General features: G+C 33.0%; 1 protein-coding gene across 3 annotated transcripts in view; it reads right to left on the reverse strand.

Moving 5' to 3' along the window:
• The window catches only part of LOC118196406 (uncharacterized), a 338,914-nt gene that overhangs the window by 304,677 nt on the left and 8,976 nt on the right, over window positions 1–25,261 (reverse strand). For all 3 annotated transcript variants that reach the window (XM_085807758.1, XM_085807757.1, XM_085807756.1), the window contains 2 exons: window positions 24,228–24,447; window positions 9,457–9,635 (listed from right to left, as the gene is read on the reverse strand). In XM_085807758.1, the coding sequence (XP_085663884.1) occupies window positions 9,457–9,635; window positions 24,228–24,360 (312 nt within the window). In that variant the 5' untranslated portion in view covers window positions 24,361–24,447. The remainder of the gene's footprint in view (window positions 1–9,456; window positions 9,636–24,227; window positions 24,448–25,261) is intronic.

The raw sequence follows: 25,261 nt of genomic DNA on the forward strand, positions 1-25,261 counted from the left end.
TGATATTTGCGATAAAACTAAGAATGGTGTTGAAATAATGTTAAAAGATGTTCTTTACATTCCAAAATTAAACGGACAATTAATTTCTGTTAAAAATATTGAAGCAGCAGGTTTGAGCGTAATTTTTAAAAATGAAATAGTTTATATTGAAAACAAAAACAAGCGTTTTAGATTTGGATACTTGGATAAATGCGGACAATATTTTAGTGATTTTTCACCAAATTTATTTACAGCTTTAGCAGTAAAGAATGATGATTTATGGCACAGAAGGTTAGAACACTGCTGTGATCAAAAATTAAAACTGATGAATCTTCCTGCAAAAGATCCTTTTGTGAAGTATGTGTTCGTGCCAAACAAAGTGCTTTGCCTATAGGAAAGGGTCCTCGCATAAAAGAATCCAAACCGCTTATAACTATACACAGATATATGTGGTCCAATAGAACCTCAAACACTCCATGGGGAAAGGTATTTCATGACTATAATTGATGACTATTCGAGATTTATGGAAATCAGACTGCTCAAAAGAAAAAGTGACATTGCTGATAAACTCAAGCTATTCTTTAAATTGAATCCAACTGTTGCAAAACTGCGCTGTGACAATGCCAAAGAATATGTCAGTGGAGAATTGCATGAAGTTGCTAAAAGAGCAGGTGTAAAAATAGATCCTGCACCTCCCTATACACCTTTTCTAAATGGTGTTGCTGAACGAGCAAATAGAACTGTACTGGAAAAAGCTAGAGCAATGATACTTGAGGCAAAATTACCAAAATTCCTTTGGGGTGAAGCAGTACTTACGGCTGCTTACATAAATAATCGACTCCCAAATAGTTCAATTGACAATCATGTTCCTTATTTTCTGTAATATGGTGAAAATCCTGATTTAAAAAACATGCGTGTATTTGGCTGTGATGCTTATACTCTAGTGCCACCATTGCAAAGAAAGAAACTAGATGAAAATTCTGTCAGAATGATATTTGTAGGTTATTCCACAATGGGATATCGTTTAATGATTCCAGAAACAAGATGCATCATTGTTTCTGGAAATGTTAAATTTAATGAAGAAAAGAAGAAAGTAGAAAATCAAAAATATATTTGCGATAGTTCTGATTTGAGTGAAAATGACAATGATGACATTAAAAATGAAGACAAATCAATTTCAGACACTGATAACGGCGAATTAAATGCTGCAAATAAGAAGGAGGAACAAAGAAAATCCTCAAGAGAAAAGAAACAGCCAGTTAGGTATCCTGATCCTGAGATTTACCAAGTAATGTTAGCACAAGACACCCTGACATTTGAAGATATTGCAAATCTACCACAAGTAGAACAAGAACCATGGAAAAGAGCTATGGACGAGGAAATGAAATCTATGGAAGATAACGACGTCTGGGACCTACAAAGTTTACCCCCTGATAAAAGAGCCATTTCCTGCAAATGGGTTCTATGTAAAAAACGAGATGGAACTTACAAAGCGAGGCTTGTTGCTCGTGGCTTTATGCAAAAAGAAGGCATAGATTATACAGAAACGTTTTCTCGTGATTAGTATGTGCTCTTTACGTTTAATCCTGGTAATTATCAATAATGAAGGTCTGCAAACTTTTACTTTAGATGTCAAGACAGCTTTCTTGAACGGTAAGTTAGATGAAATCATCTACATGGACCAGCCAAAAGGATATGATGGGTAAGAAATGTAAACTTAAAAAGAGTTTATATGGTCTTAAACAGTCTCCTCGACAATGGTATCAGAAATTTCTTAATTTTGTTACTAAATTAGATTTTAAGCAATTGGACTCTGAACCATGTATTTTTATCAGAAATTTTAAATTGTAAGAAAGTAATTATGGCTCTTTATGTAGATGACTTATTAATTGCAGGTTCAGATGTAAAAGAAACAAATATTATAGAGTCTGGTTGTTTGTATTTAGATCAGAAACCATATATTGAAAAATTACTTGATAAATTTAAAATGTCTGATTGTAAAACAGCCCAAACTCCCATTGAATCAAAATCTACAGCACCTGATTTTCAGAAAGGAAATAAATGCATTTCATGGCCCATACAAAGAATTAATTGGATCTTTACTTTACTTAGCATATATCACAAGGCCAGATATTATTTTTGCAGTAAATTGCTTGAGCCAACTGCAGGAGCATCCTACTGATGTTGCCTGGTGTGCTCTAAAAAGAATTCTTAGGTACTTGAAAAACACCTTAAATTTAAAATTGATATACAAAAAAGGTGATTTGGAAAGGGCAAACTTGTGTTTGTATGTAGATGCAGATTGGGGGGGGGGGAGATACTCAAGATAGGAAATCAATTACTGGTTATTTTGTAATGTTTTCAAACTGTCCTATTATGTGGTGCTGTAACAAGCAAAAGTGTATTGCACTTTCATCAACAGAAGCTGAAATAATTGCTTTATGTAAAGGTATTCAAGATGTTTTATGCATAAAAAAATGTAGTAAATGAAATTTCCAGAGTTAAAAATGTTTATATTTTTGAGGATAACCAGTCATGTATCAAAAGTATTGTTAATGAAAACTTTTCAGGTAGGCTGAAACATATAGATATAAAATTAAAGTTCACTCGTAAGACTGTTAAGGAAAATAATATTACAATTGAATATGTACAATCAGGTTTACAAATTGCAGATATCTTAACTAAGGCTTTGTCCAAAACAAAATTCTATGAACTGTTATCTTTGAGCTGTTTAAAAATTGTGCAATTCTTTTATGTTTTGTATAATGTGTGATTAAGGGAGAGTGTTGAGATATTTGTAATCGCATTCTTACTGGTTAAAAGGAAGTATAGCTTTCTGTCAAGTCCAAAACATTCATTAGCTTTCAGCCAGGTCCGAGTTATTCTGAAACCAAATCCCATTCTGTATGTTACTTTTGATTGGTTATTTATTGTGTCTTGTTTATGATTTGTTAAACCATAATCTATTGTAAAGTTATATATATGACCTTTGTAACCACTTACCGCTGCTTAGTATTATTCTGTTATTCTGCTTGCTTAGTATTATTCTGCCTGTACTTATTTATCTGTGCTATTGCTTGTACTTAGTATTATTCTGCTTGCGTGTAACTCTGCGTATTACTCTGCATATCTCAGTAATAAATATTTGTTTTGCGAACCACGGCATTTTCTATGTTTAACAATTTTTTCCCCCCTCTAATGGGTTATTAGCAACAAATAAGTTGTCAATGATATAATTTGTTTTGCATTTAAACACTAATGCTCTATAATGTGTTAACTCTTAAATGTTTAAAACGTGAAAGTACTTAAATATGAAAACGTAAAAATACTTTACTGTGTTCTTAAGTATATATCTATATCTTTCATGAATGCTGTATCATTTTGAAGTGATTAAGAAACTCTTTCATTTTGTTTACACACAATGAGTGCATGAAAACTGCATAATTATAATATTCAGTTCTGTTTCGAAATGGTAAATGCGGTAAAACATAAAAAGGTATAATATATTCAAAGCAAGGCATCTAAAAAGTAAAATTCTGTATTAGAAATTGGTATTATAATATGCTGAATGAATTCAATCTTATAAACGTAGTTTCGATTTGAGCTTAACTTGACGAACCAGTGGCTCAATGACATGTTTATTACCTTGTTGCCTCCATAACAGTTTTATTTATTGATATTTTTTTCTTGCATTTCCACTGCTGAAAATTGTTTATATTTGATGATTTAAAGAAGCTTAAGATTCTTTCTGGCAAAATGTTACTTTTTATACTGATTGGTATATGTTTCAGATGTGCATAATTCTTTCAGTTTTCATAAGTGTATTGCTTTCCAGAAATGCTTTATTTTGTTCTTTGAGAATAGAAATAATTAATGGAAAAGGATTTTATCAATGTTATTTAAACTGTACCATTTCTAAGCCCTGTACAATGTTTTCTTTTAAGGAAGAGTTTTTTTTCATGTATTTTTTTGACACTTTGTTACTTTTGATACAACTAACTTTAGTATAGCGCTATTCTGTGGTAAAATGAGTACAAATCTTTTCTGGGTAAGGTGACCACATTACAACCTTTTAGTTAGTGCCATAATAAAGTGTTTTTTCATCAGACAATTTATTTTAAGTGAAACAAGTCACTATGTCATTTTTTGATAAAGGACATAAACAAGATATGTGTGTTCTAGCAAACGAACTGGGTATGAATGTTACGGAAAAAATGACACTAGTTGATATTAGGGATGCCATTTTAATGAGTAAGAGATATAATGATGAGTTCACTAAAGATCTGTTTTTTAGTGTTATTGCGGAACAAAAAGAAATAGAGGAACGTGAATTTAACGAAAGAAAACAGCGTGAGGAACATGAATATAACGAAAAGAAAGAGATAGAAGAATATAAGCAAAATCTTGAGAAATTGAAAATACACGTAGCTAGTTCAGGTGCTAGTTATGATTCCCTACCTGTTTTGAAACCACTGACACGGATATCCCTAAGTTAATTTTACAAGCTTTAATTCCTCATTTTAATCCCAAAAGTGATGACCTGAATCTTTTCCTCCCTTTATTTGAAAGGCAACTAACAATTTTGAACATACCTCAAGGGAAATGGGTAGTGTATCTCTTAGGTTCGTTACCTAATGACATTGCAAAACTGACTGCAAAGGAATCTGCTGGTGATGCACAAGATTATGAGAACATCAAACAAATTCTAAAAGTCCTGACAGTAGAAGGCAAGATTTTTACTGCAATTTCAGAAATTTCTTTGATGGCTGGATTTGTGAATTAAAAGTCAATATTTTTGAGAATATAAAAGATTTGATGATATTGGACCAAATTAAAAGATGGTCCCCTTCTGAGTACAGAGAACATTTTGTGGATCATTGGTCCAAGTGGACTGATCCGCTTCAACTGGCTGACAAGTTAGATTTATATGAAGGAGCTAAAAACATCAGAAGTAGAAGAGTCAGTAATAACACTATAAAATCATCTCAAGGTAGTGGTCCTAAAAATTATAAAAATAACCCTCAAATTGTTAAAAACTCAGCAACAAGGAATTCTGGTAGAGAAGATCGAGTAAATGTTAGTTGTTATGGTTGTGGAAAATCAGGTGTCATTAGGGATAAGTGTTCAAGAATCAGCCAACTTCAAAGCTATAAACTTACATACACTGTCTGTAGAGACACCTCACACAACTCTTTTAAGAGTAAAAATCAACGGATTTACGGGAATTATCTGTGCTGACACTGGCGCTACTCACATTACAGCGGGAGAAACATTATGTAATCTCTTGATAGAACAGGGATCGGAATTTAAGAAAACTACTATGAAGGTCACTCTTGTCGACAGTATTGAAAAGGACAGAGAGGTCCACGTGACCCAGATGGACATTGAAGGAAGGTGGACATTGAATTCACATTGAAGGAAGATCATTCTGCATAACTTTATTTGTGTTTCCCTCAGCAAAGGCTAACAGGATCTTAAAGCTGTTTTCGAAAGGCTTTTGCTCTTCAAACTGCAGTCAAACAGAAAGAAGTGCCACTTTGCTTCTTCTAGTGTGATATATTTTGGATTTTGTATCGCGCAAAAGGAATCGAAGTTGATCCAGAAAAAGTTTTCTCTATACAGAAAAGTACATTTCCCAAAAACGTCAAGGAACTCCAATCCTTCCTTCACTTGGTTTAGACAATATATACAAAACTTTGAGGAAATATCACAGTGATTTGATGAAGAAGAAAGTCCAATGGGAATGGGGTTTCAACCAGCAAAAAGCATTTAACCCTTTGACGTGCCCTGAAACCACCAATTTTCGAATTTTTTTTCTCCTCTTCCTTCCGAAATTTTTTAGCGAAAATCAATAAATCAATTGATTACTGATCTTTTAACTCTAAATAACACAAAATGACTACAGAATCATACATGTTTTAGGTCTTAGTACTTCAAATCAGATGCCTTTTAAAATTTGTTTTCAATGAGACAAAATAACTTCCTTTTATTAATATAAACAACTTTAAATTTCAAAAGTTATTCATCACACATCATGATTTCTATCATACACGATAAAAAATAGCAATAATTAAACTGCATATATAAAAAAAACCCTCTATATGTATGGCATTTGCTTTGTGGTTTCAGGGTGCGACTACTGCCTGGAAACATTGTGACTCAGCCTCTAGAGCATTGTGACACAATGTTCTAGAGGCTCGGTGGTTGCGCCTTGAAACCACTGCTCTTCACAATGGCGTTTGCTTGCTTCTCAAATAGGAATGTTTACTTTTACCCGAATATAGATAAGGGGTTTTGAAATCACAGTTATTTTATTAATAAACAATACATGCACCTGCCCAGTAAAAAGGTCTTTCTTTTCCAGAGACTTTTTTCTGACCTCAACACAGTTGCTCCCCAAGCTAGTATAGTGATTTTATAAATTATTTCCTGTGGTTTAAATTAATGTAAATATACTTTGCTGTAATTAAAAATAGAAATCGCATAAAGTTTTATTTAAATTAAAAATATTTTCTGAATAGTTTGAGATGAAACACGAATAAAATAAGTATGAATGGGAAACGAATGATTCGTACCAAAGCCAAAAAGACCAAGCCCTCCCCCCATTAACATAAAAAAACCACAAATGTCATGTGCCAGATGAAAAGAAACTAAATAATGCTGGACATATACTGGTGAAATTTAGATCCAATCAGTGTACATTTTGTAGCACAACGAAGAAACATCATAGAAGAAGATACATGTGCGAAACATGCAATTTGGGTCTATGCATGTACCAAAAAGACAAAACATGCTTTGAACAGTCACAAAAAATATTTTTTCTTTGAAATTTAAAAAAAAAAAAAAAAAAATTGAGTCTTTTTTTATCCTTATTTTACTGAGTTTTTTAATTCATGTAGCCAAACGTCCTTATTATGTAGGTACTTATACTTTCACTGCTAGAGAAAAATTACATAAATGCTACGATATCAGACAAAGGTTTAAATAAGCCTCTTCTTTAAAAAGAGCTTAGAACATAAAGGCATGTTCTGATGCTAACAAAATCAATTAAAGCTCACAGTGACATAATTAAACAAGAACAGTCAAATTCAAACTAATAATGTGGACTTGTGGTCAAAGATTATACAATTTAATTTTAAATTAATCTGGCTCAATAATTCTATCATATGAGGAAACAGAAATGGGGAATTAAAGTAAAGGTTGAAATCATAAACAATTGGGTACTTTACATAATAACAACTGCAGATATCTTTGAAGAATAATTTCCTTTATGTATTCAGTTTCTTCTTCAATGCGTTTCCTTTTCATTTTAGAATTTTTGGATTTAATTAAGGATTTCTGATATTCTAAAAAACACTAAATGCATTTAGAATGTACAGAAAAAGTGGCTAATTTTATTTTAGTAATATGAACATTTGGAAGCAATATGAAATATATATAGTAAAGGACGATTAGGCCTGATGTGGCAGAATTTCTAGAATTTAGTGACACGCCGAGCAACAAAATCTAGAAATGGTAAAACTTTTAGAGCAGGCATTGGAAGCAGAATTTAGAAGGGCACTAGGCAGCAGAATTTAGTATCCACAGAGATTGCATCAGGTGGGAAAATGCCTAGTGCCAGCTATGTGTATGATGCATTAAGAAATATTAGATGAATCTGTTAAATTGAAGTTTTCAATTTCTTTATTACTAAAAAAATCCCTTTCTATAATGCCTGCCCATGTGATAAGATCAGAAGCATTTTTGATATCTTCCATGCTTCTGTCTAGTGAAAAGTAAAGAAAATAAAGAGAAGACAAATATGTTAAGATTTTAGTATCAGAAGTAAAACATTCAAACATTATGTTTTTATTGTTCTTCCAGATGTTCTCCAAAAATTAAGAAATTCATTGCAAACTTTCTGTAAAATACATCCATTACGTGTTGATACCATGGGGACATTTTTCATTTTGTCATATATTTCTCGAATCTTCTAGAATTGTGGATCTATAAATCTTGCCTTCAAATCCTTCTAAACTTTCCAAGCTGCAATGTCTAAAATCCTAAAGAAAAATTATCCCTACCAATTCTGTAACAGCAAAAAGCCAGAAATATTTTGGGAAAAAATAGGAGAGATAAAGTATAAAATTAATCTTACAGAGAAAACTGATGCGCATTCTGAAAATTTTGAATATTCTGAGACAATTACATGGGAAAAACTCTTACTATGAAAAAAATTAAAAACAAGACATTTTTAATTAAATACATAGCTAATTTTGCTTTTGCTAATAGCTGTTTCGTAAATTGTGTTTATAGCATTATATCTTGTTTATTTTTTCAGATTTAAAATATTGTATAAGTTGCCAAAATGAAACTTTATAATATTACAGCGAAAAATAAAAATGTTTTATTTTAATGTTATTTTTTAAATATAACTTCAATATATTACCATTATTTTAATAAAATTTATCAATGTTACGATGTTTTAAAAAAATCGAAAAATTCTCAGATCTCGGAATTAAAAAGTTTCTGTAGAAATCAATCTTAAAATCGCCAAAATGTTGAAAAGTCGCCAAATTTAGAACCGTTTAATAAAAGAATTCACATCCCCAAAAGCGAAAAGTTGCTTAAGAGCTCTTTAGTAGAAAAAATTAGTTTCAAAATGCTTATGTTTCACTTAGAAGCTCTAGTACCTCATCATTTATATTAGAAATAGAAACAAATTATAACTCATGAACCCATTCAAAAGATAACAATATATACAGCAGTGAATCGCCAAAAATATTCCTCAAAATGCTAATTCACACTCAAAATGGCAGTCGTAAAAACAGCCGGAAATTTCAGAAGATTAAAATTAAGGGCCTTCTGCTTATTTTGGCCAAAATTAAGGACTTTTAATGACCAAAAATCGATTCCAAAAAATCTAAGGACTTTTAAGGACTCTTAAGGACCATATGAACCCTGTGTAAAAATTCACCTACATATATAAATTTTACAGAATGCAATAGTATATTCTCTATTACTCTGATAAAAAAAAAAAACACTGACAATATGATAAACAAAATACTTGCATCTCAATCACTTCACACTTCCATAATCAATAATAAAAGCAGAAAAACTGTATTTCTTCATTACAGTATCTTTACATGAAACATTTTCAGGAGGTTAACAGTACTCGTCTTTTATACATTATAAGTAATGGAAATAGCTAGTTCCAAGTTCTAAAATGAACTATCATTGGTTCTTTTTCTATGTACAACTAAAAACACACACAAAAAAAAATATCCTTGATAAACAGAAATGCAATTTTTTAAAGTATTCCTTGCATAGCATTACAATGAGAAAACTAAGTTTTCTAAGTTAAAGTAAGTTTATATATAATATACATATGCACAAAGCACCTTCAATATTTGAAGATCTTAACATTAGCCAGTAAAAAAAAAAAAAAAAAAAAAAAAAAAACAATAAAGTGTATTATGTTAATAAAAACATACTTACAAGAAGTGGGAGTAGTGGTAAAATATATATGGTTGCATCATGTGTAACTAGCAGCAGCCACAAGCCTGCTGAATCAAATGTTAGAGATTTAATTTGCTTTTCAGAATTATTAAACCAGCAGAGTTGGCGTACCACAGGTTTGCTGAAATTTGAACTTATGTACCGGAAAAGGAGATAACCTGAAAGAAATTCCTATGCTATTTAGAAATGTATTTTAACTGCAAAATATTTAAAAATCAAATGATAGGTGTGAAATGATTAAAAAATTATAACCAAATTAGAATTTTTGTAACTATTACAAAATTTATACAATTTTTAGTTCTTCCTGGTTACCCAAACTTCCCTGGAAAGTATTCCTCAGGTTATACACACTATGCTACACACTATGTCACCCAAATCTATTTATGTGGCTGCTCAGATATATGCACACACACCACATACAAAATGGGATTTCCACCATAAAATCTGAAGGTCATTTTTCTGATTAGTATTTATTTTTGATGCATTTGATTACCCTTTTTTCCCTCCTTATCACTTTAAGATCACATGGTTATATCACCAGAAATCGCAGTGTCGGACCCACTACATTCATCTAGTAATTTACAGTTGCAATTCATTTCTTGTAACAATAACTATCATCATGTTAAGTCCTTAACCACAAATATCCAAAAAAAAGGTTCTTGAGTAGCTTTCTTAAAAAGTTATAAAACTGTTCCAGTTGTTTGCTGGCATAGAAAAAAGGAAACAGTGCAAAGTGATCACCCAATAATGGCAGCTAAGTAATGAGCCAAAGGAAAATCTCTTCCAAGAAATAGCAAACGACCTTCAGGTTGTTTACCATTTCTTGAAGTAAACATTTCTTATGCTCAAGAATGTCTACGACAGAAAAAGAAAACACAACCAAAAAAAAAAAAAAAAGAAAGCTTCCACTTGAATAAAGTTTCCACCTGATGACAAGAAAGCTTCCACTTGAATAAAACAAGCAGTATGTTAGATATGTGGATATTCATCTCTGGTTACTGCTCCTTCAGAATTGTCAACATGAACTTGTCGCTTCTTTTCATTCTATACGAACTACAATGCTTAGGGTTTCACTACAAACATGAGGGAAAAATATGTGCCCTAGACAAAATCTCAAGAAAAAGAGAACAAACCTTTTAAGAAATTAAAAAATAACCAGAAATGGAATGATGTAGCATTTAGCAATGAAAATTGATTTTCTAAGGATGCACCAGAAAATGAAATGTGCTACTTGAAGGAAAAGGATAATTAAAGTGTTCCTGGTCAGAAAAAATCCAAAAATCGAGGAGGTGGTATTCTTGTCTAGGCAGGAATGACATATACGAGAAATATATTAACATACAGGTTTACAAGCTCTGTTACATGTGAGATGCATGGCAATTTCTTTTGGATACAGGCTTGCCTTGAATGAGGAATTCTTCTAAGACAAGATGGTTTGTTCTTCAACAGGATAATATGTACAATTCTCTCCCCCCCTTTTTTTAACAGACTGCTGTGTACATGGGGAGAATGCGGACGAGAAGATAAGTGCTTTATTATGGATGCCTTTTGAGTTTTTAATTTTGTTAATCAGTTGTTGTTTTCTGTAATTCTTAGCACACCTCTATTTTTAAAAATGGCTGTTGTCTTTCGCATCTTAGCTTGTCAAAAAATTAGTTACCTACAGCAAGAGACTTTTCAGGTCCGATAATCAGATAGTACCTGATTTTATTTAATTAAATAAATCAAGGAAATACACTCATATAACAAACAATAATCAGAATGTTAGTTAAATTACATAAATTGATTTAGAAATGGAAAATTTCAAATACCTTAGAGTTCCTTTCATAATTATAAATAACCTTTCCAAAAACAGAAGTTGCAATCAAACACTTAAAACATCAGTAGACACGATTTCAAAAGTACTTTTCTTCAAATTTAGTATATTAGAGAATATATTCAAATTTAGTACATTAAAGAATGCATCATCTGAGGTTTGAAGAATCAACGCATATCAGAACAGTTATAGGAAAATTCCAGTATTTCATTAGAAAAAGCTCATGATTAAGTTACAGCATTACATCTTGCTGAACATCATTCTGCTTTGTATTCAATGCCTTCCTCAGCACCAGTAGCTGCTGTTGAACAGTTTGAGAGCAAAAATGACAATAAGGAATAATTGGCAGTAGCTGCTCTTGTTTCAATGGTTCTCAATCTTTTGACTAACATGTACTATCTAAACAAAAATTGAAAAAAATTAGCACTACCACTACACTTTGTAATGATTATTTTTCAATTTAATAGTAAATATATATATATATATTGCCAGTTGCACAACCTATTGGCATTTTATATTAAATATGCACACATAACAAAATATTAAATTAAAAATTTGTTACCATTTAAATTATCAAAATTTAAGTTATAATACCTTAATTCCAAAATTTAGTGTCAAATTTGGGCCTGTTTAAGACAGATCAATTTCTTTATCTGGTCTCATTTTACTTAGTTTTAAGCTTAAATTAGGACGCACTTTTAATTTTGTTGTGTACTTATTTTTCAAATATAGCATGGAAGGAAATCCTTGTTTGAACAAGTAGGTTGTACAAAAGGGCAAGAAAAACTTAATAGCTTTGTAAAGACATTAGGTATTTTTGAAAAGCATGAGAAGTGAAAAATACGCAACATATTCGCCAGGAATCGAACCACGGACATCTTAATTGCGCGCTGAGTGTGCAGACCATCACACCACGAAGGCGTGCCAAGAAGGTGGGAGAAATACCTTATATACTCCCCCTTTTTAAAAGCAACTGGGGTTTTTAGGGGACCCAATCACCAAATCCTGAGTGAGGAGAATCATCATCCAACACCCTTTTAGTTCGGGCGCCACTGTACAGACATTAGGTATTTTTGGAAATCAGCAGAAGTGAAAAATATGCTGCTGCTTCGCAGGGAATCGAACTACGGACCTCTTAATTACACCCCGAGCGTGCAGACCACTACACTACGAAGACATGCCAAGAAGGTGGGAGAAATACCTTATAGCTGTATTTGAAATGCCTTTAAATTATTTTTTGTTATTTTTGTTAAGTGTGTTATTTTTTAAGTCTTCAGTTAGAGTTCGATGACAGGATATTTCTTATCAATTGATCTTTTTCTTCACGAGGTAAAATTTCAGATACATTTAATCAAAATGCATTTCTAACCCAATACTTTTTTCTTAATCCTCGGGAAAATACATGGTGAAATTATTTATCAATGAAAAGCAATGATTTTTAATATCGGATGCTAATTCTTTTATTTTCAAACTATTTTCAGTTAAAAAACTTTCTAAAAGTGGTAAAAAGCTTAAAATATTATTATCCAATTCTTTTATTATTAGCTCGAGATTTTTTATCATTGCATTTATTTCATCTCTAATAGTAAGCATATTAACACTTTGTCCTTGTAATCCTAAATTTAATTAATTTAACTTTCCAAAGATATCAGTTAAACATGTTAAATGCACCAACCATAATTCACTAAATAAACACTTCTGCGATTCAAATTTTGAATCATATAGGAAAATTTGAATTTCTGAAAGAAGTTCAAAAACATGTTTTAAAACTTTGCTTCTGGATATCCCCACCTTATTTTGGAATTCTAATTGAAAATAGAGCAATATGAGCCTGGAAATGGTGGCAACAAAGTGTAGACATACTAATAAATTGATCAACTCTAAAAGAATTAATGAAATACACTGCTCGACATTGAAAATGCAACACCAAAAAGGAGTGGTAAGAAATTTATGCAAATTTTAGAGTAGACGCACGTCACTGAGTTATGCTAATGATGCGAAATGCACAGCTCTCCGACACACGTGAAGTAAGATATAAGGGAAGGAACGGGCAGAATGGGCAATATTCGTGTTGTTAATTACTGCCAGATGAATTATCGAAGAAAGTTGGTTTTTCTCCCGGAAGATACGTGTAATAGGAGAGAATGCCAGGCCTCCATCAGCGAAGGCACTTCCAGCAGATAGACGATTTTACGAGGGGTATGGTGATCAGACTGAGAAGGGCAGGTTGGTCCTTACATCAAATCGCAGCTGATGCCCACATGGATGCGAGCACAGTGCATCGGCTATAGCAAATATGGTTGTAACAAGGAAATGTGGGAAGGAGGGGTGCAGGTGCAGCCAAAGTGATGTCAAAACGCATGGATCAACGCATCCGCCAACAAGCTGTGGCGGTCCCGCAAGTCACTTGTACTGCGATTCTGCAGCACATGCAAGATACCCTGGATGTTCCCGTGTCGACCAGAACCATTTCCCGTCGATTAGTTGAACATGGCCTGCACTCACGGCGTCCGTTAAGAACACTGCCATTGACCCCACAGTATAGATTCCAATGTTCAGAATGTTGCAGGACTGGAGTGATGTGGATGACAGAATGGTGAAACGTCGTGTTCTCAGATGAGTCACACTTCCGTTTGTCCAATGACGGTCGCCACATACGTGCGTGCTGTCGACGTGAGGACAGATCTAATCTGGCCGTAACTGTGGAATGCCCCACAGCGCGACAACCAGGGTTGCCACTCAAACAGGAGAATGAAATTCCCTGACTTTCCCAGGTATGTTTCGAGAAAATTCCAGTCTATCCGCGTAATGTACATTGGCTGTGATAAGAGGTAAATTAATTATGGTATTACTTGTACTGTGTAGCAAATTCACTTAATTATTCAATAAATCCAAGAGGACATTTATTCTTAATTATTCTTGGTACACTTTGTTTGATAATTTTGTTTACTTTTCCGCTTAAAAAACCAAATAAAATTTCAGATATATACATTGGATAACAACTGTACATTTTATTTAATTATTACTCATGATCATCCCCAGTTCAACACGAGGCTAATCCGGTTCTTATAAATCACAACGCAATGCTAAAAGTTAGGTTAGATTTTAGGTAAATTTAATTTGTGTGAGGTGTATTCTTAAAAGGCACCTTAACACTTGAAAACACAAATATTATTATAATAGGAGTTGTTTTCTCCACTGAAGATTGAGATTAGAATCTGACCAATCTGGAATAAAATAAGGCTTTTTTTTTTTTTTTTTTTTTTTTTTTTTTTTTTTTTTCAGACATTCTGCAGCTAAACGAAAGAAAGAAATCTATTTAATGATATTTTTTTACTAAATTGAGGTATTTTATATTTATTTCGCAGCATGCATAAGGAAAAAATATGTGCATTAAATTTCATGATGTCATCATACTGCTAGAATTAATTTCAGGATTATGCCAGAGAAAATTTCCTGAAATTTGGAAATATTATTTACTAATGATAAATAAATTTAGAGGGAAGAAGCAACATTAAATGATATGAATAACATAAAAATAAAGATAATTACTTAAAAATTTAATTAGAATAATCAACGATATTTTAGCGAATATAGTTATATTACATGGTTATCCTAGATGATTGATTACTATTTTTTTATTTTACTGCAAAATGACAAGGTATTTATTAAAAAGAAAAGAAAAGAAAGATTTTGCGGTAAAATCCTAGTATACGATACGGCCTTCGCATGATTTTGAAAATTGTCGCCAAGAACAAAATGACCCGTTTACTGCTCATCATCATGTCGCCAAATCCCGCTGTACCATACATGGAGATTATTCTAACCAAAGAACGTCTATGTAAAAAGCGGAGGGAAAATTTGCCAAGGGAATTGGCGACGGAACCTGGCGGCCAGAATTTCCCTCTCCGCGATGTGTACAGGAAATTGAGAAACACGTGTTAAGAAGAAACGTTCTTAGACAAAAAAGAAAACTACAAAAATCCGTTTTTAAATTATTGCGAAAAATCCAAGAAGAAATGTTTTATCAAAGAACATTTTTTCTTGGATTTTTCGCAATAATTTTAAAAACGGATTTTCGTAGATTCCCCCCCCTCAAAATAACTAATCCATGAATTAATTTACTTGCGCCAAAAAATATTTTCTTCTCCTTTAGAGTTTAAGGAAATTTTAAACGATATTCATTTTATGAACTCTTGATAACGTGACCTTCGAACTTCGACACCGGTTTCGAGCTTTGGCGACAGATATTTCGCGCATGCACAGTTGTTTCCCGCTATGATGGAACGGAGCCACATCTGTTGCAGAGAGGTTTTCCTTCTTTACAATACATATTTTTTGATTCTAACCTTCATGGTACCGTATACTAGGATTAAACCCATTTTATTTTATACGAGAACAGGTACTTTCTTTAGTTCATGCACTGCACATGCAATTCTCGAGGTTACTGGAAACCAAAAGTTGCGGGAAACTTGCTTGCCTTTCTAAAAAGACAATCAAATTGGAGCTGCGAAAATTGGCTCTATGCCAGCTGCCCGAATGACGCTCACGTGATACACAATTCGCCAAAAAAGTGATCTCTTCCGACGTTGGTGCAAAACTCGACTTTTTTGGCGGGATCGTTGTATGAAATTCCCTGACTTTTCCAGATTTTGACTAAAACACTTAAATTACCTGACTTTTTCTCTGAATTTTTTGGTCAATTTCCGAATTCCCTGACTTTTTCTGGTTTTCCGGTTTGTCCAGGTAGCGTGGCTACCCTGGACAACGTGGCATAATGGTTTGGGGCGCTATTGCCTACAATTCCAGGTCACCTCTATTCAGGGCACCATGACAGCCCAACGATAGTTGGATAATGTACTATGTCTTGTGGCAATCCCCTACCTTCAGGGGCTGCCTGATGCAATTTTTCAGCAAGATAACGCCCGACCACACAGTGCTCGCATCTCCCAACATGCTCTGCAAGGTATACAGATGCTTCCCTGGCCACCGTACTCTCCTGACCTGTCACCAATCGAACATGTGTGGGATGTGATTGGACACCGTTTGCAGACTCTTCCCCTGCCTCGTTCAGAAGACGAACTGTGGCAAATGGTTGAAAGGGAATCGAGAGCCATTCCTCAGGACACCATCCGCACTCTTATTGACTCTATGCCTAGACGTGTTTTTTTGTGCATTGCTGTCCGCGGTGGTCCTACATCCTACTGAGCCGATGCCGTTCTCGCTCTGTATTCCGACTATCATTTTGAAATAAAGATCACTTATTGCTGCTTGCTGTCTCTGTCTTTTTTCCAAATTTCATCACTTTCTGACCACTCCTTCTTGGTGTTGCATTTTTAATGTTGAGCAGTGTACTATTATCTTTTTATGGGAACTTAATTTTATTTCCTATTAAATACAACAGCCATTTCCATTACTCCTTTTAAAAATATCATTTATGACACGTTTTGTTATGTTTATATGGCTAAACCAAAATTTGTGAAAATAAAAACATATTATTTTGTCTATGAGTGGCTATTGACCTTGAACAAAGCTCAGATCACATAAATTTATGAGTCCCAGCTAGGGATGCAATATGTCAAGGATGTGGTAAAATGAGACATTACCAAAAGGCATGCAAATCCAAACTTGTACATAGTACTACTAATTATACAGTGGCAGTTTATACACTAACATCAGCTTCCTCACCGTTTAGAAAAGTCAATAGCTAAATTCCTCGTAAAAGGGGGTTCATCTGAATGCTCTAATTAATATGGGCAGTTCATTCAGTTTTATATTTATGTTTTGTAGAAAGATGTTGAATTCAAGTAAAACTATATTTTAGTAGAATACTTATGGCTAATTCTTCTCTCTGATAATTCAGATATTACAGGTTGTTCTTTAGTCAGAATTAAATTTCAAACCCATGTATATACTAATGCAGAGGTATTAATTATGAAAACCCTCTGCGCACACTTTATCATGCATGATTTACTAAAAGATAATTCTTCTGTTTAGATAAGATTTAAAGATGACAGACCACCTCTTAAAATTTGATCTTTAACAACTGCTCTTGTAGTCCCTGTGTGATTGTTCTCTAAATTAACACCTGATTGTAGAGCTATTGTTACAAAATCAAGACACCAAACTGAAGAAGATAAAACCTTCATAGCTACAGAAGTATGTAAATTCCTTAAAGAAGTTGTCCTTAGTGCATAAGCATTTGTTGTGAGAGGAGAACATCATAGACTCAGAATTGTTATAGATAATTCGCAGACTATAAATAAATTTATTATGTTTGATGCTTACCCTTTTCCCAAAATTGAAGAGTTAATGTCACAGGTATCAAAATATAAAATATTTAGTACACTTGACCTCTGAAGTACTTATCCTATCAAAGAATCAGAGAAGTACTATACAGCATTTGAATCTGATGGTAAACTAGTATATCAATTTATACATGTTCCATTTGATGTAACAAATAGAATTGCTGGCTTTATAAAAAACAAAATAATTTCAAATGAAAAATTATCAGGAATCTTTCCTTATCTTGATGATGTGGCAAGAATGAAGTTGAGCATTATAATAACTTACAGACATTTATGGCTGCTGCTAAGAAATATAACCTAACCTGAATGAGGAAAAATGGAGTTTTTCCACAAAATCTTTAAAATTGTTATTCTAATCTATAGCTAATAGTATAATAAAAATCTGATCTTGATAGATTGAAACCACTAATGGGTTTACCAATTCCCAAAGATATAGTATCTCTACAGTGAGCACTGGAATGTTTGCTTATTAATGCAAATTGATTCCCAGTTTTTTCGAACAAATTCGTCAACCTGCAATGTTCCTAATTTAATTAGTTTGTTTAGATCTATGTTTGAGGAGCCCAATGAACTAAGTAGTGAATTATTGCCGAGTTCCAATAGTTACTACAGACACGTGAGAAGGATTAAACTACCCTTTTATTCGCTCAAAGTAATAATAAAAAATGGCCCCTCCTTGGGCTTAGAGGGAAGCTTTTAAATCAGGATCAGAAAATAATAAACTAATCTAACTAAACTAAATAGACTTAGCTGAAGCTAGACACAAATACCTAACATAGTTGGCCCTTAAACTAACATAGCTAGCGATTCTCAACAGGCACATAGAATATGCTTGAGCATAATAGAGTCAAGAGTAAAGTAGCCAGAAGGCAAGCACATACCACTAAGGACTCCTAAGCACTCTCTCTTGAAGTAAGTTGAGCTTCCTTTAAATACTTCTTCTAACTCATTTGCATTCAACATGATAAAAACTCAATCTGGTAGGGAGTTGTAAGTGGAAAACAAGAATTGAAAGTAAAAGATTTCCAAATTAAAAATAACTGTTATAAAATTAAAATATACCTTACAATCTTTTGATGAAAGGACCTTTTCCCTTTATCAAAGATGCCGAGAAAGCCTTCAATTCCCTTAAGAGAGATATAGCCAAAACTTCTTTAGCTGCAATTAAGGATAATACGAGGGTTACTCTGAAATTTTTAAGATACACATAGATTTTTAAAGTTATATTTATGAAATTTTAGGAGTGTTCAAAGTAGTCTCCTCCAGCACCAATGCACTCCCTTAGACGAATTTTCCAAATATTAAATGCCTCAAGCCATTCATTTCTTGGAATTGATGAAAAAATTCATTAGCCTCATCAATCTCATCTTCTGTATGAAAACAATGTCCACGTAAGTTCTCATTCAGATTAAAAAATAGCAAAAAGTCACACGTAATTACATACAGTGAATAGGGTGGATAGTCTATAACTTTGATGTGTTTTTATTCAAGAAACTCAGCTGTCAATCCAGTTGCATGAGAAGGTGCATTGTCATGGAGGAACATGAGTCCTCTAATGTTGTTATCACATACGATATTTGTTGCCGGAACAAAACGTTTAAAGAAACAGTTCTGAGAATCGCTTTTCCACGAAAATCAGGTTACCATCTTCACTTGGTAAACAGCCTGAAAGCCAAATAAGAATCAGTTATCGCTCAGACTGGCAAAAGTGACGTTCGCTTCTTCGTGTTCTTTTGTATCGCTCACACCCTTTTCGTTTTAAACTTTATTGTTAGTTACGGAAGATAATAGAAAGGTGATTGCTATCAAGTTAATCACTTTGATCTCCACTCTGGCACTTCAAGTAACAGATAAACACACTTCCGGTTATAGCAATCAATTAAATCAGTAATAGCCAAATTCTGTATACAATAAGACTAGTTTAAAATGTGTGCTGGATAAGTCTGTTTATCAGACATTACTTATGTGTATTTTCTGATGTCTGCATTCCAATGAAAATTTGATGGCTCACAGGAAAATTTGTGACCTGGTGAAAGCATTTTCTTGACTAACGTTATGGCTCATAATTACTGTTCTGTCCATAAGAATAAACAAAGAAATAGACAAAAAAAAAGACCTTCTATGACAAAAATCTATATGGTTGATGTAACATCCTCACAGCCAGCAGATACTATTCAGCAAAATGAAGATTAAATAAAGCCTATGAATACACGAGCAATCAAACATGTGCGAGTTGTTTACTGTCCCATAAAACACTCAGTAATATACCTAAAACATTAATTATACCAACTCTAGAAATTAGGAGGTGCACATCATGAGTTTGTTTTATGTGATTATGGCAAAGCCTCAAGGGATATCTGCCTAACAGGAGGGATCCCTTTGTAGAAGATTTTTTAAAACTGGCTTGTATATTAGTTACAAATGGGGAAAACCAAGAAACGCCCATGTAGCCAGTCCGTTCGTGGCCTTCTAACCTCAAACAGAACTACCAGTGTTCAACAACACTTCAGCCACTAGTAGGCCTGTGCACATAATTGGAAAGTACAATTCATTATGTAAACACACATGAAGGTGATAATCAGTTATGTACTGTTTTAAGTAATCAAATGTTATAAATGCATAACTGCTACATTTCTTTTTATTTATTAGTCATGTTTATATTATGTAGATTATACATATGATATAATTATGAATTAACCCAAAAACAAAATGTGTAAACTCTTCAGTACTCAAATGCTCATCAATTATTTTTCAACTGATTATTAAATATCCATAATAATTTGCAAAGAACTGATGACTACAATTGCTGCCAATTACATGATCGTTAAATGAATTAGAAGTAACTTCAAATAAACTTTTTGGCAATGTTCATTTTTGTATTCATACTTACATATATTCTAATATTCTATAATATTCCACACATCTAATAAGTCATATATTTACATACAGATAGAGAGTTGCGATGGTTTAGAAGTTGTTGATATATATTTACTAGTATCAATGTAAAGAATAAGATTTATATTAATGACTGTATGTACAAATGTTTTTCATCATGCATAATAATAAATCCATAAATGTTCAGTGTTTCAATATGTAGCATTTACAATAAAAGTATAGTCTCTAATGTATTTATAATCCAAAAAGTATTTCATTAATAGCATAAAAATAATAGACAAATTCAATGACTATTCTCATTATTACAGAAACTATGCTTTTCTTTTTTTTATGCATCTTTTATGCTGTTTAAACTGTGTCACTGATTATGCAATTAACAATTTCAAAGATAAGTAATTAGGAGAAAAGCCATGCATATACAAATGGATTTTAAAAATTATTCAACTTAAATTTAAGAAATAAAATTCTATTACATAACAGTGATAATACATGATCGGCACGAAATATGACAAATTTGGCGAACTTTTGGCAACGAACAATTTGTAAACAAATCCGAGCTGCAAGAATGTCGTAAAATACTGTCAACTCTGAAATTTCCACGAGTATATATTTAATGAATATATAAACATTTTTAAAATGACTCGGGCAGTTATATTAGAACAAAAGAGCAATAATTAAATCGGCCTCTATTTCCACTGTCCATGACTTCACTGTGAGAGCCATCGCCATATTGAAAGTTACCCGTGATCCTTCAGAAGCAGAACTTTCGTCTGATTGGTTGAACGTACAAGGAACTCGTCTCTAGACGGAACATTTTCGGGAAAGTTTCAAAATGTTGCTCATATAGCCAGGACATGTTCCTCCTAGCTAGACGAAACATTTCTCAGAAGCCTCCCGCTTAAAGCAGTGCTACGAGAATCTTGTTTCTCAGAACTGTCCCGCGTCCCTAGAAGTGATAGCCTCTTAACATTCACTTCTCAAGGAATTTCTGGAAGATGCTTAATGGTGTACCACTTAACTGTGGCTGTCTTTTGTCCTTCTAGCATGATGGCTTTGACCAGTTCTGTTATACTGAAGAAAATGGCATGCATTACTTTTTTCATGGTACATTGTTTTTTCATCATTATGGCATGGAATCATCTTCAAAGACCCATACTTTTACTTTCTTGATGTGTTGAAACATCAAAAAATTACATATACGTTTCATCACCAGTTATGGTTTTAGAAATAATATGGTGGCCACCATCTTTAAGTAATTTACGGGTTTCTTTACTGATTCTGACACACTCCTCCTCTTTTTGGTGCTCAGTTAAATTACGGAGAACACTACGGCAAATTATTTTTTCATATGCAGTTCTTCATGAATAATTTGATGTATGGCAGTGGATCCCATGTTAAGTTCCTTCTGTGTCATTTGGTAGGTGCAGAGATTATAATCAATTGACATTTTCCATATGGCAGACACATTTTCCAAGATTACTCCTGAAAACAGCCTACCTGTCTGTTCTTCATCCTGAAGAGAATTGCTACCTCTGAGAAATTCTGTAAATCATCTGAATATAGTATCAGAAGATGGACCTTATCTTCTAAATGATAACTGTAGATATTGAACACATTCTTCTTGATTAAACCTATTTTAAAATCAAAGAAAATCATAGCACAATAATGTCCTCACATCAACTCCATTTTTCCTTCTGCCTAAAATTTACTCTAGGCTAAACTGTTTGCAACTGGCAAATAAAAAAAATCTAATAGGCATGATGTTCATATCTTCAAATTTAATCATTATTTTTTTCTGCCACTTATTGTCTGTGTGTACCTCTAAAATTTCAGAGTAACCTACATATACAATTCAGAGTTTAAAACTGATGCTCCTAAATTTGCAATAGGAGCAACTCTGAGTCAAGCTGGTTATCCTACAGCTTTCTTCTCTAGAATACTAAATTCTTCAGAACAAAAACATTCCTCTATTGAGAAAGAGGCATATGCTATTGTTGAATCATTATGAAACTGGAGACACTATTTAATTGGCAGGCACTTCAAAGTTTTTACAGATCAAAGACCTGCAGCATTTATGTTGGATCAAAAGAACTGCAATAAAATTTTAAATAAAATTAAAAATGAGAAGATTATATATTGGGGTTAGAACTTGCTTGTTTGAACTTTGTCATCCCAGAATAACTCGAATGTATCACTGAATAAAACTAAAAATCTGCCATTTTCAGAAGAAAAAATTTGAAGAACTGTTAATTTATGTTTATGCTGAAGTGAAGTAAAACCTCACTTCTGTAGATCTGAAAAGCACTTAATTAAAGCAACTGCACCTGTTGAATGACTAAATCTTGATTTCAAAGGTCCTTTGCCTACAGCTTGCAGGAACTGTTGTGGATGAGTTTTCAAGATTCTCTTTTACATTAACCTGCCCTGATATGTCATCTGCAAAATATTTTCTCAATTCTGGGGATGCATACCTACACACAAGCTGATAGAGGATCTTGTGTCTCATGAATTAAAATCCTTCTTAACTTCACTAGGTATAGCAACAAGTTGCATAACTGCAAGACTTAAAGGAAATAGGCAATTAGAGAGGTATAATTGAATTATATGCAAAACCATCCAACTGGTAATAAATCAAAGAAAACGGCTATCGCACATTGGGAAGGAGTTCTGCAAACTGTTTTGCATTCGATCTGGTCTCTGTTATGCATAGCAACAAATGCCATACCACAGGAACATATGTACATCCATGCTAGAAGATCCTATAATGGTCAATCTTTACCTACATTGTTAACCTGGAACAATATTAATGAAGAACTATACACAAGCAAAACATATGAGCTGTTAACTGGACGCAGAGCTCAACGAGGGTGACCCAGATTATGTTAACATTCCAGATGGGCATGAAGCCAATGTTTCTTAATGATATTAGCACCTACAGGAGATAATCCTATACATTCCCATGATGAAAACCAGCAACTTTCAGATTCTTTTGCTTCACAGAATGAAAATTTGGCCACTGAAGCTTATGAATCCATATAAAAAACTATAAGAAAACCAACAGAAGAGGATTCTCAAGGCCATGAATTACTGTGCCCTGGCAGACCTGACGCTTTTGAAAAGACTTCAAATGATTACTAGCATGAGAGTGAACCCTCACATCTGAAAAGGCAGAGATGTCACCTTACCTGGTAGATTACATAACTTAATAATAAGCTCAGGGAGGGATGAATGTGTTATTATTATCATTATTATTATTTATTTACTTATTAATACTGGCAGCAACAAAGATGTTCTGTTTTATGTGCAGTTTAATTTGATTAAAGCTTTATTTGAGCTTCTTAAAGAAAGTGATTTACTACATTTACAACAACATCTATTTCATTTTTTATGCAATGATTTCTGAAAGTTTCAGAAGCAAAGTTAGAAAAAAATTAAGAAAAGAAAAATTTGAGATAATGCAACACACTCCAGAAAATATATCGAACCTACTCTGAAAAATTTCTGTCATCTGGTTACTATAACATCTTGCTTCTGCTTGAAAAGAAAATTATTTTTATCCTTTTAAACCATAACCACAAAATTATGAAAAAATAAAATCCGACAATTTTACACAAGACTACATATTTCTTAGTAATGTACATTAAAAAAATTAAAAGCATACAATTTTATCAACTATTTCATGATCTACATAGTTTGCAGAAAGCTACATACATGTGCATGAAAACACTTACCATTATCACAAACTAGAGCCAAAACACTATGCTCCTTGGTTTCTGAATAAGCACTATGTACGATGTTCACGTCCTTACCACCTCCAGGCTGTGAGACTGATAATATCTTTCTAATTTTAAATAGAGAGTACATAGCCTTTTTGCATAATATCAGTACATTTATATTAAAACTGCCATAACATTTATTGGAACTTTATGCATCCTTTTGTTCTTCATTAGGCTATAAAACATAAAATAACAGATTTTTAATCAAAGCATTTGAAAAACTCAGTTTCAGAATTAAAAATCTGCATTACATACATATAAAAAGTTTATTAGTTAATTTATCATTATCTATACTATATACCAGGGGTGGCCAACCTGCGGCTCTTTGAAGGATTATTTGTGGCTCTCGATAAATGTGCCCGAGTTTTCTTTACCTTTTTGTGTTATTATATTTTAAAAAATTATTATTGTTCCGTATGTGTTTCAAAATGTCTTTTAAATTACTGACAACAAATATGAAATACTAAGTGCAACATTGTAACAAATTTCATTTCCGTCCAAGTTAAGAATGATATAACTCATCCAAAACTGCACGAACGAACATAAACAGTGGCGTAATAGTTCCGGTTGGTGGGATTTTCTTCCCCTTCAACTGCCTCGTGATTTATGAGAAACTTATGGGAGTCAAGGCTAATGTCAAGGCCTTGTCCGCACGATTGCTTCTCGACGAATGACGATATACGATCTACGTGATCGACCGATTTTGAATTTTTAATCTCTAATTGCAACGGACAGTTGATATTGTGATCTGGAGGAAACAATTTGTATCACTCTTGCTACGGATAAAATTTGCAATCTGGAATTTTTGGTAAGTTAACTATAATTTGTTTCGTAGTATGCAACACGTATTGCTATTGTTTTAATAACACAAAACTTGTACTTTCTAAAATTTCTGTATTTATTTCCAGTTCTATGATGACAGAGAATGAAAAGAAAATAGAAGTTTTAATAATGAGTGGGAGAATTTCTTTTTTATTGACAATAACAGA

The sequence above is a fragment of the Stegodyphus dumicola genome, chromosome X1 (assembly GCF_044657685.1).
Source record: "Stegodyphus dumicola isolate Sdum_Otavi_A_Nest chromosome X1, ASM4465768v1".
NCBI classification, from domain to species: Eukaryota; Metazoa; Arthropoda; class Arachnida; order Araneae; family Eresidae; genus Stegodyphus; species Stegodyphus dumicola.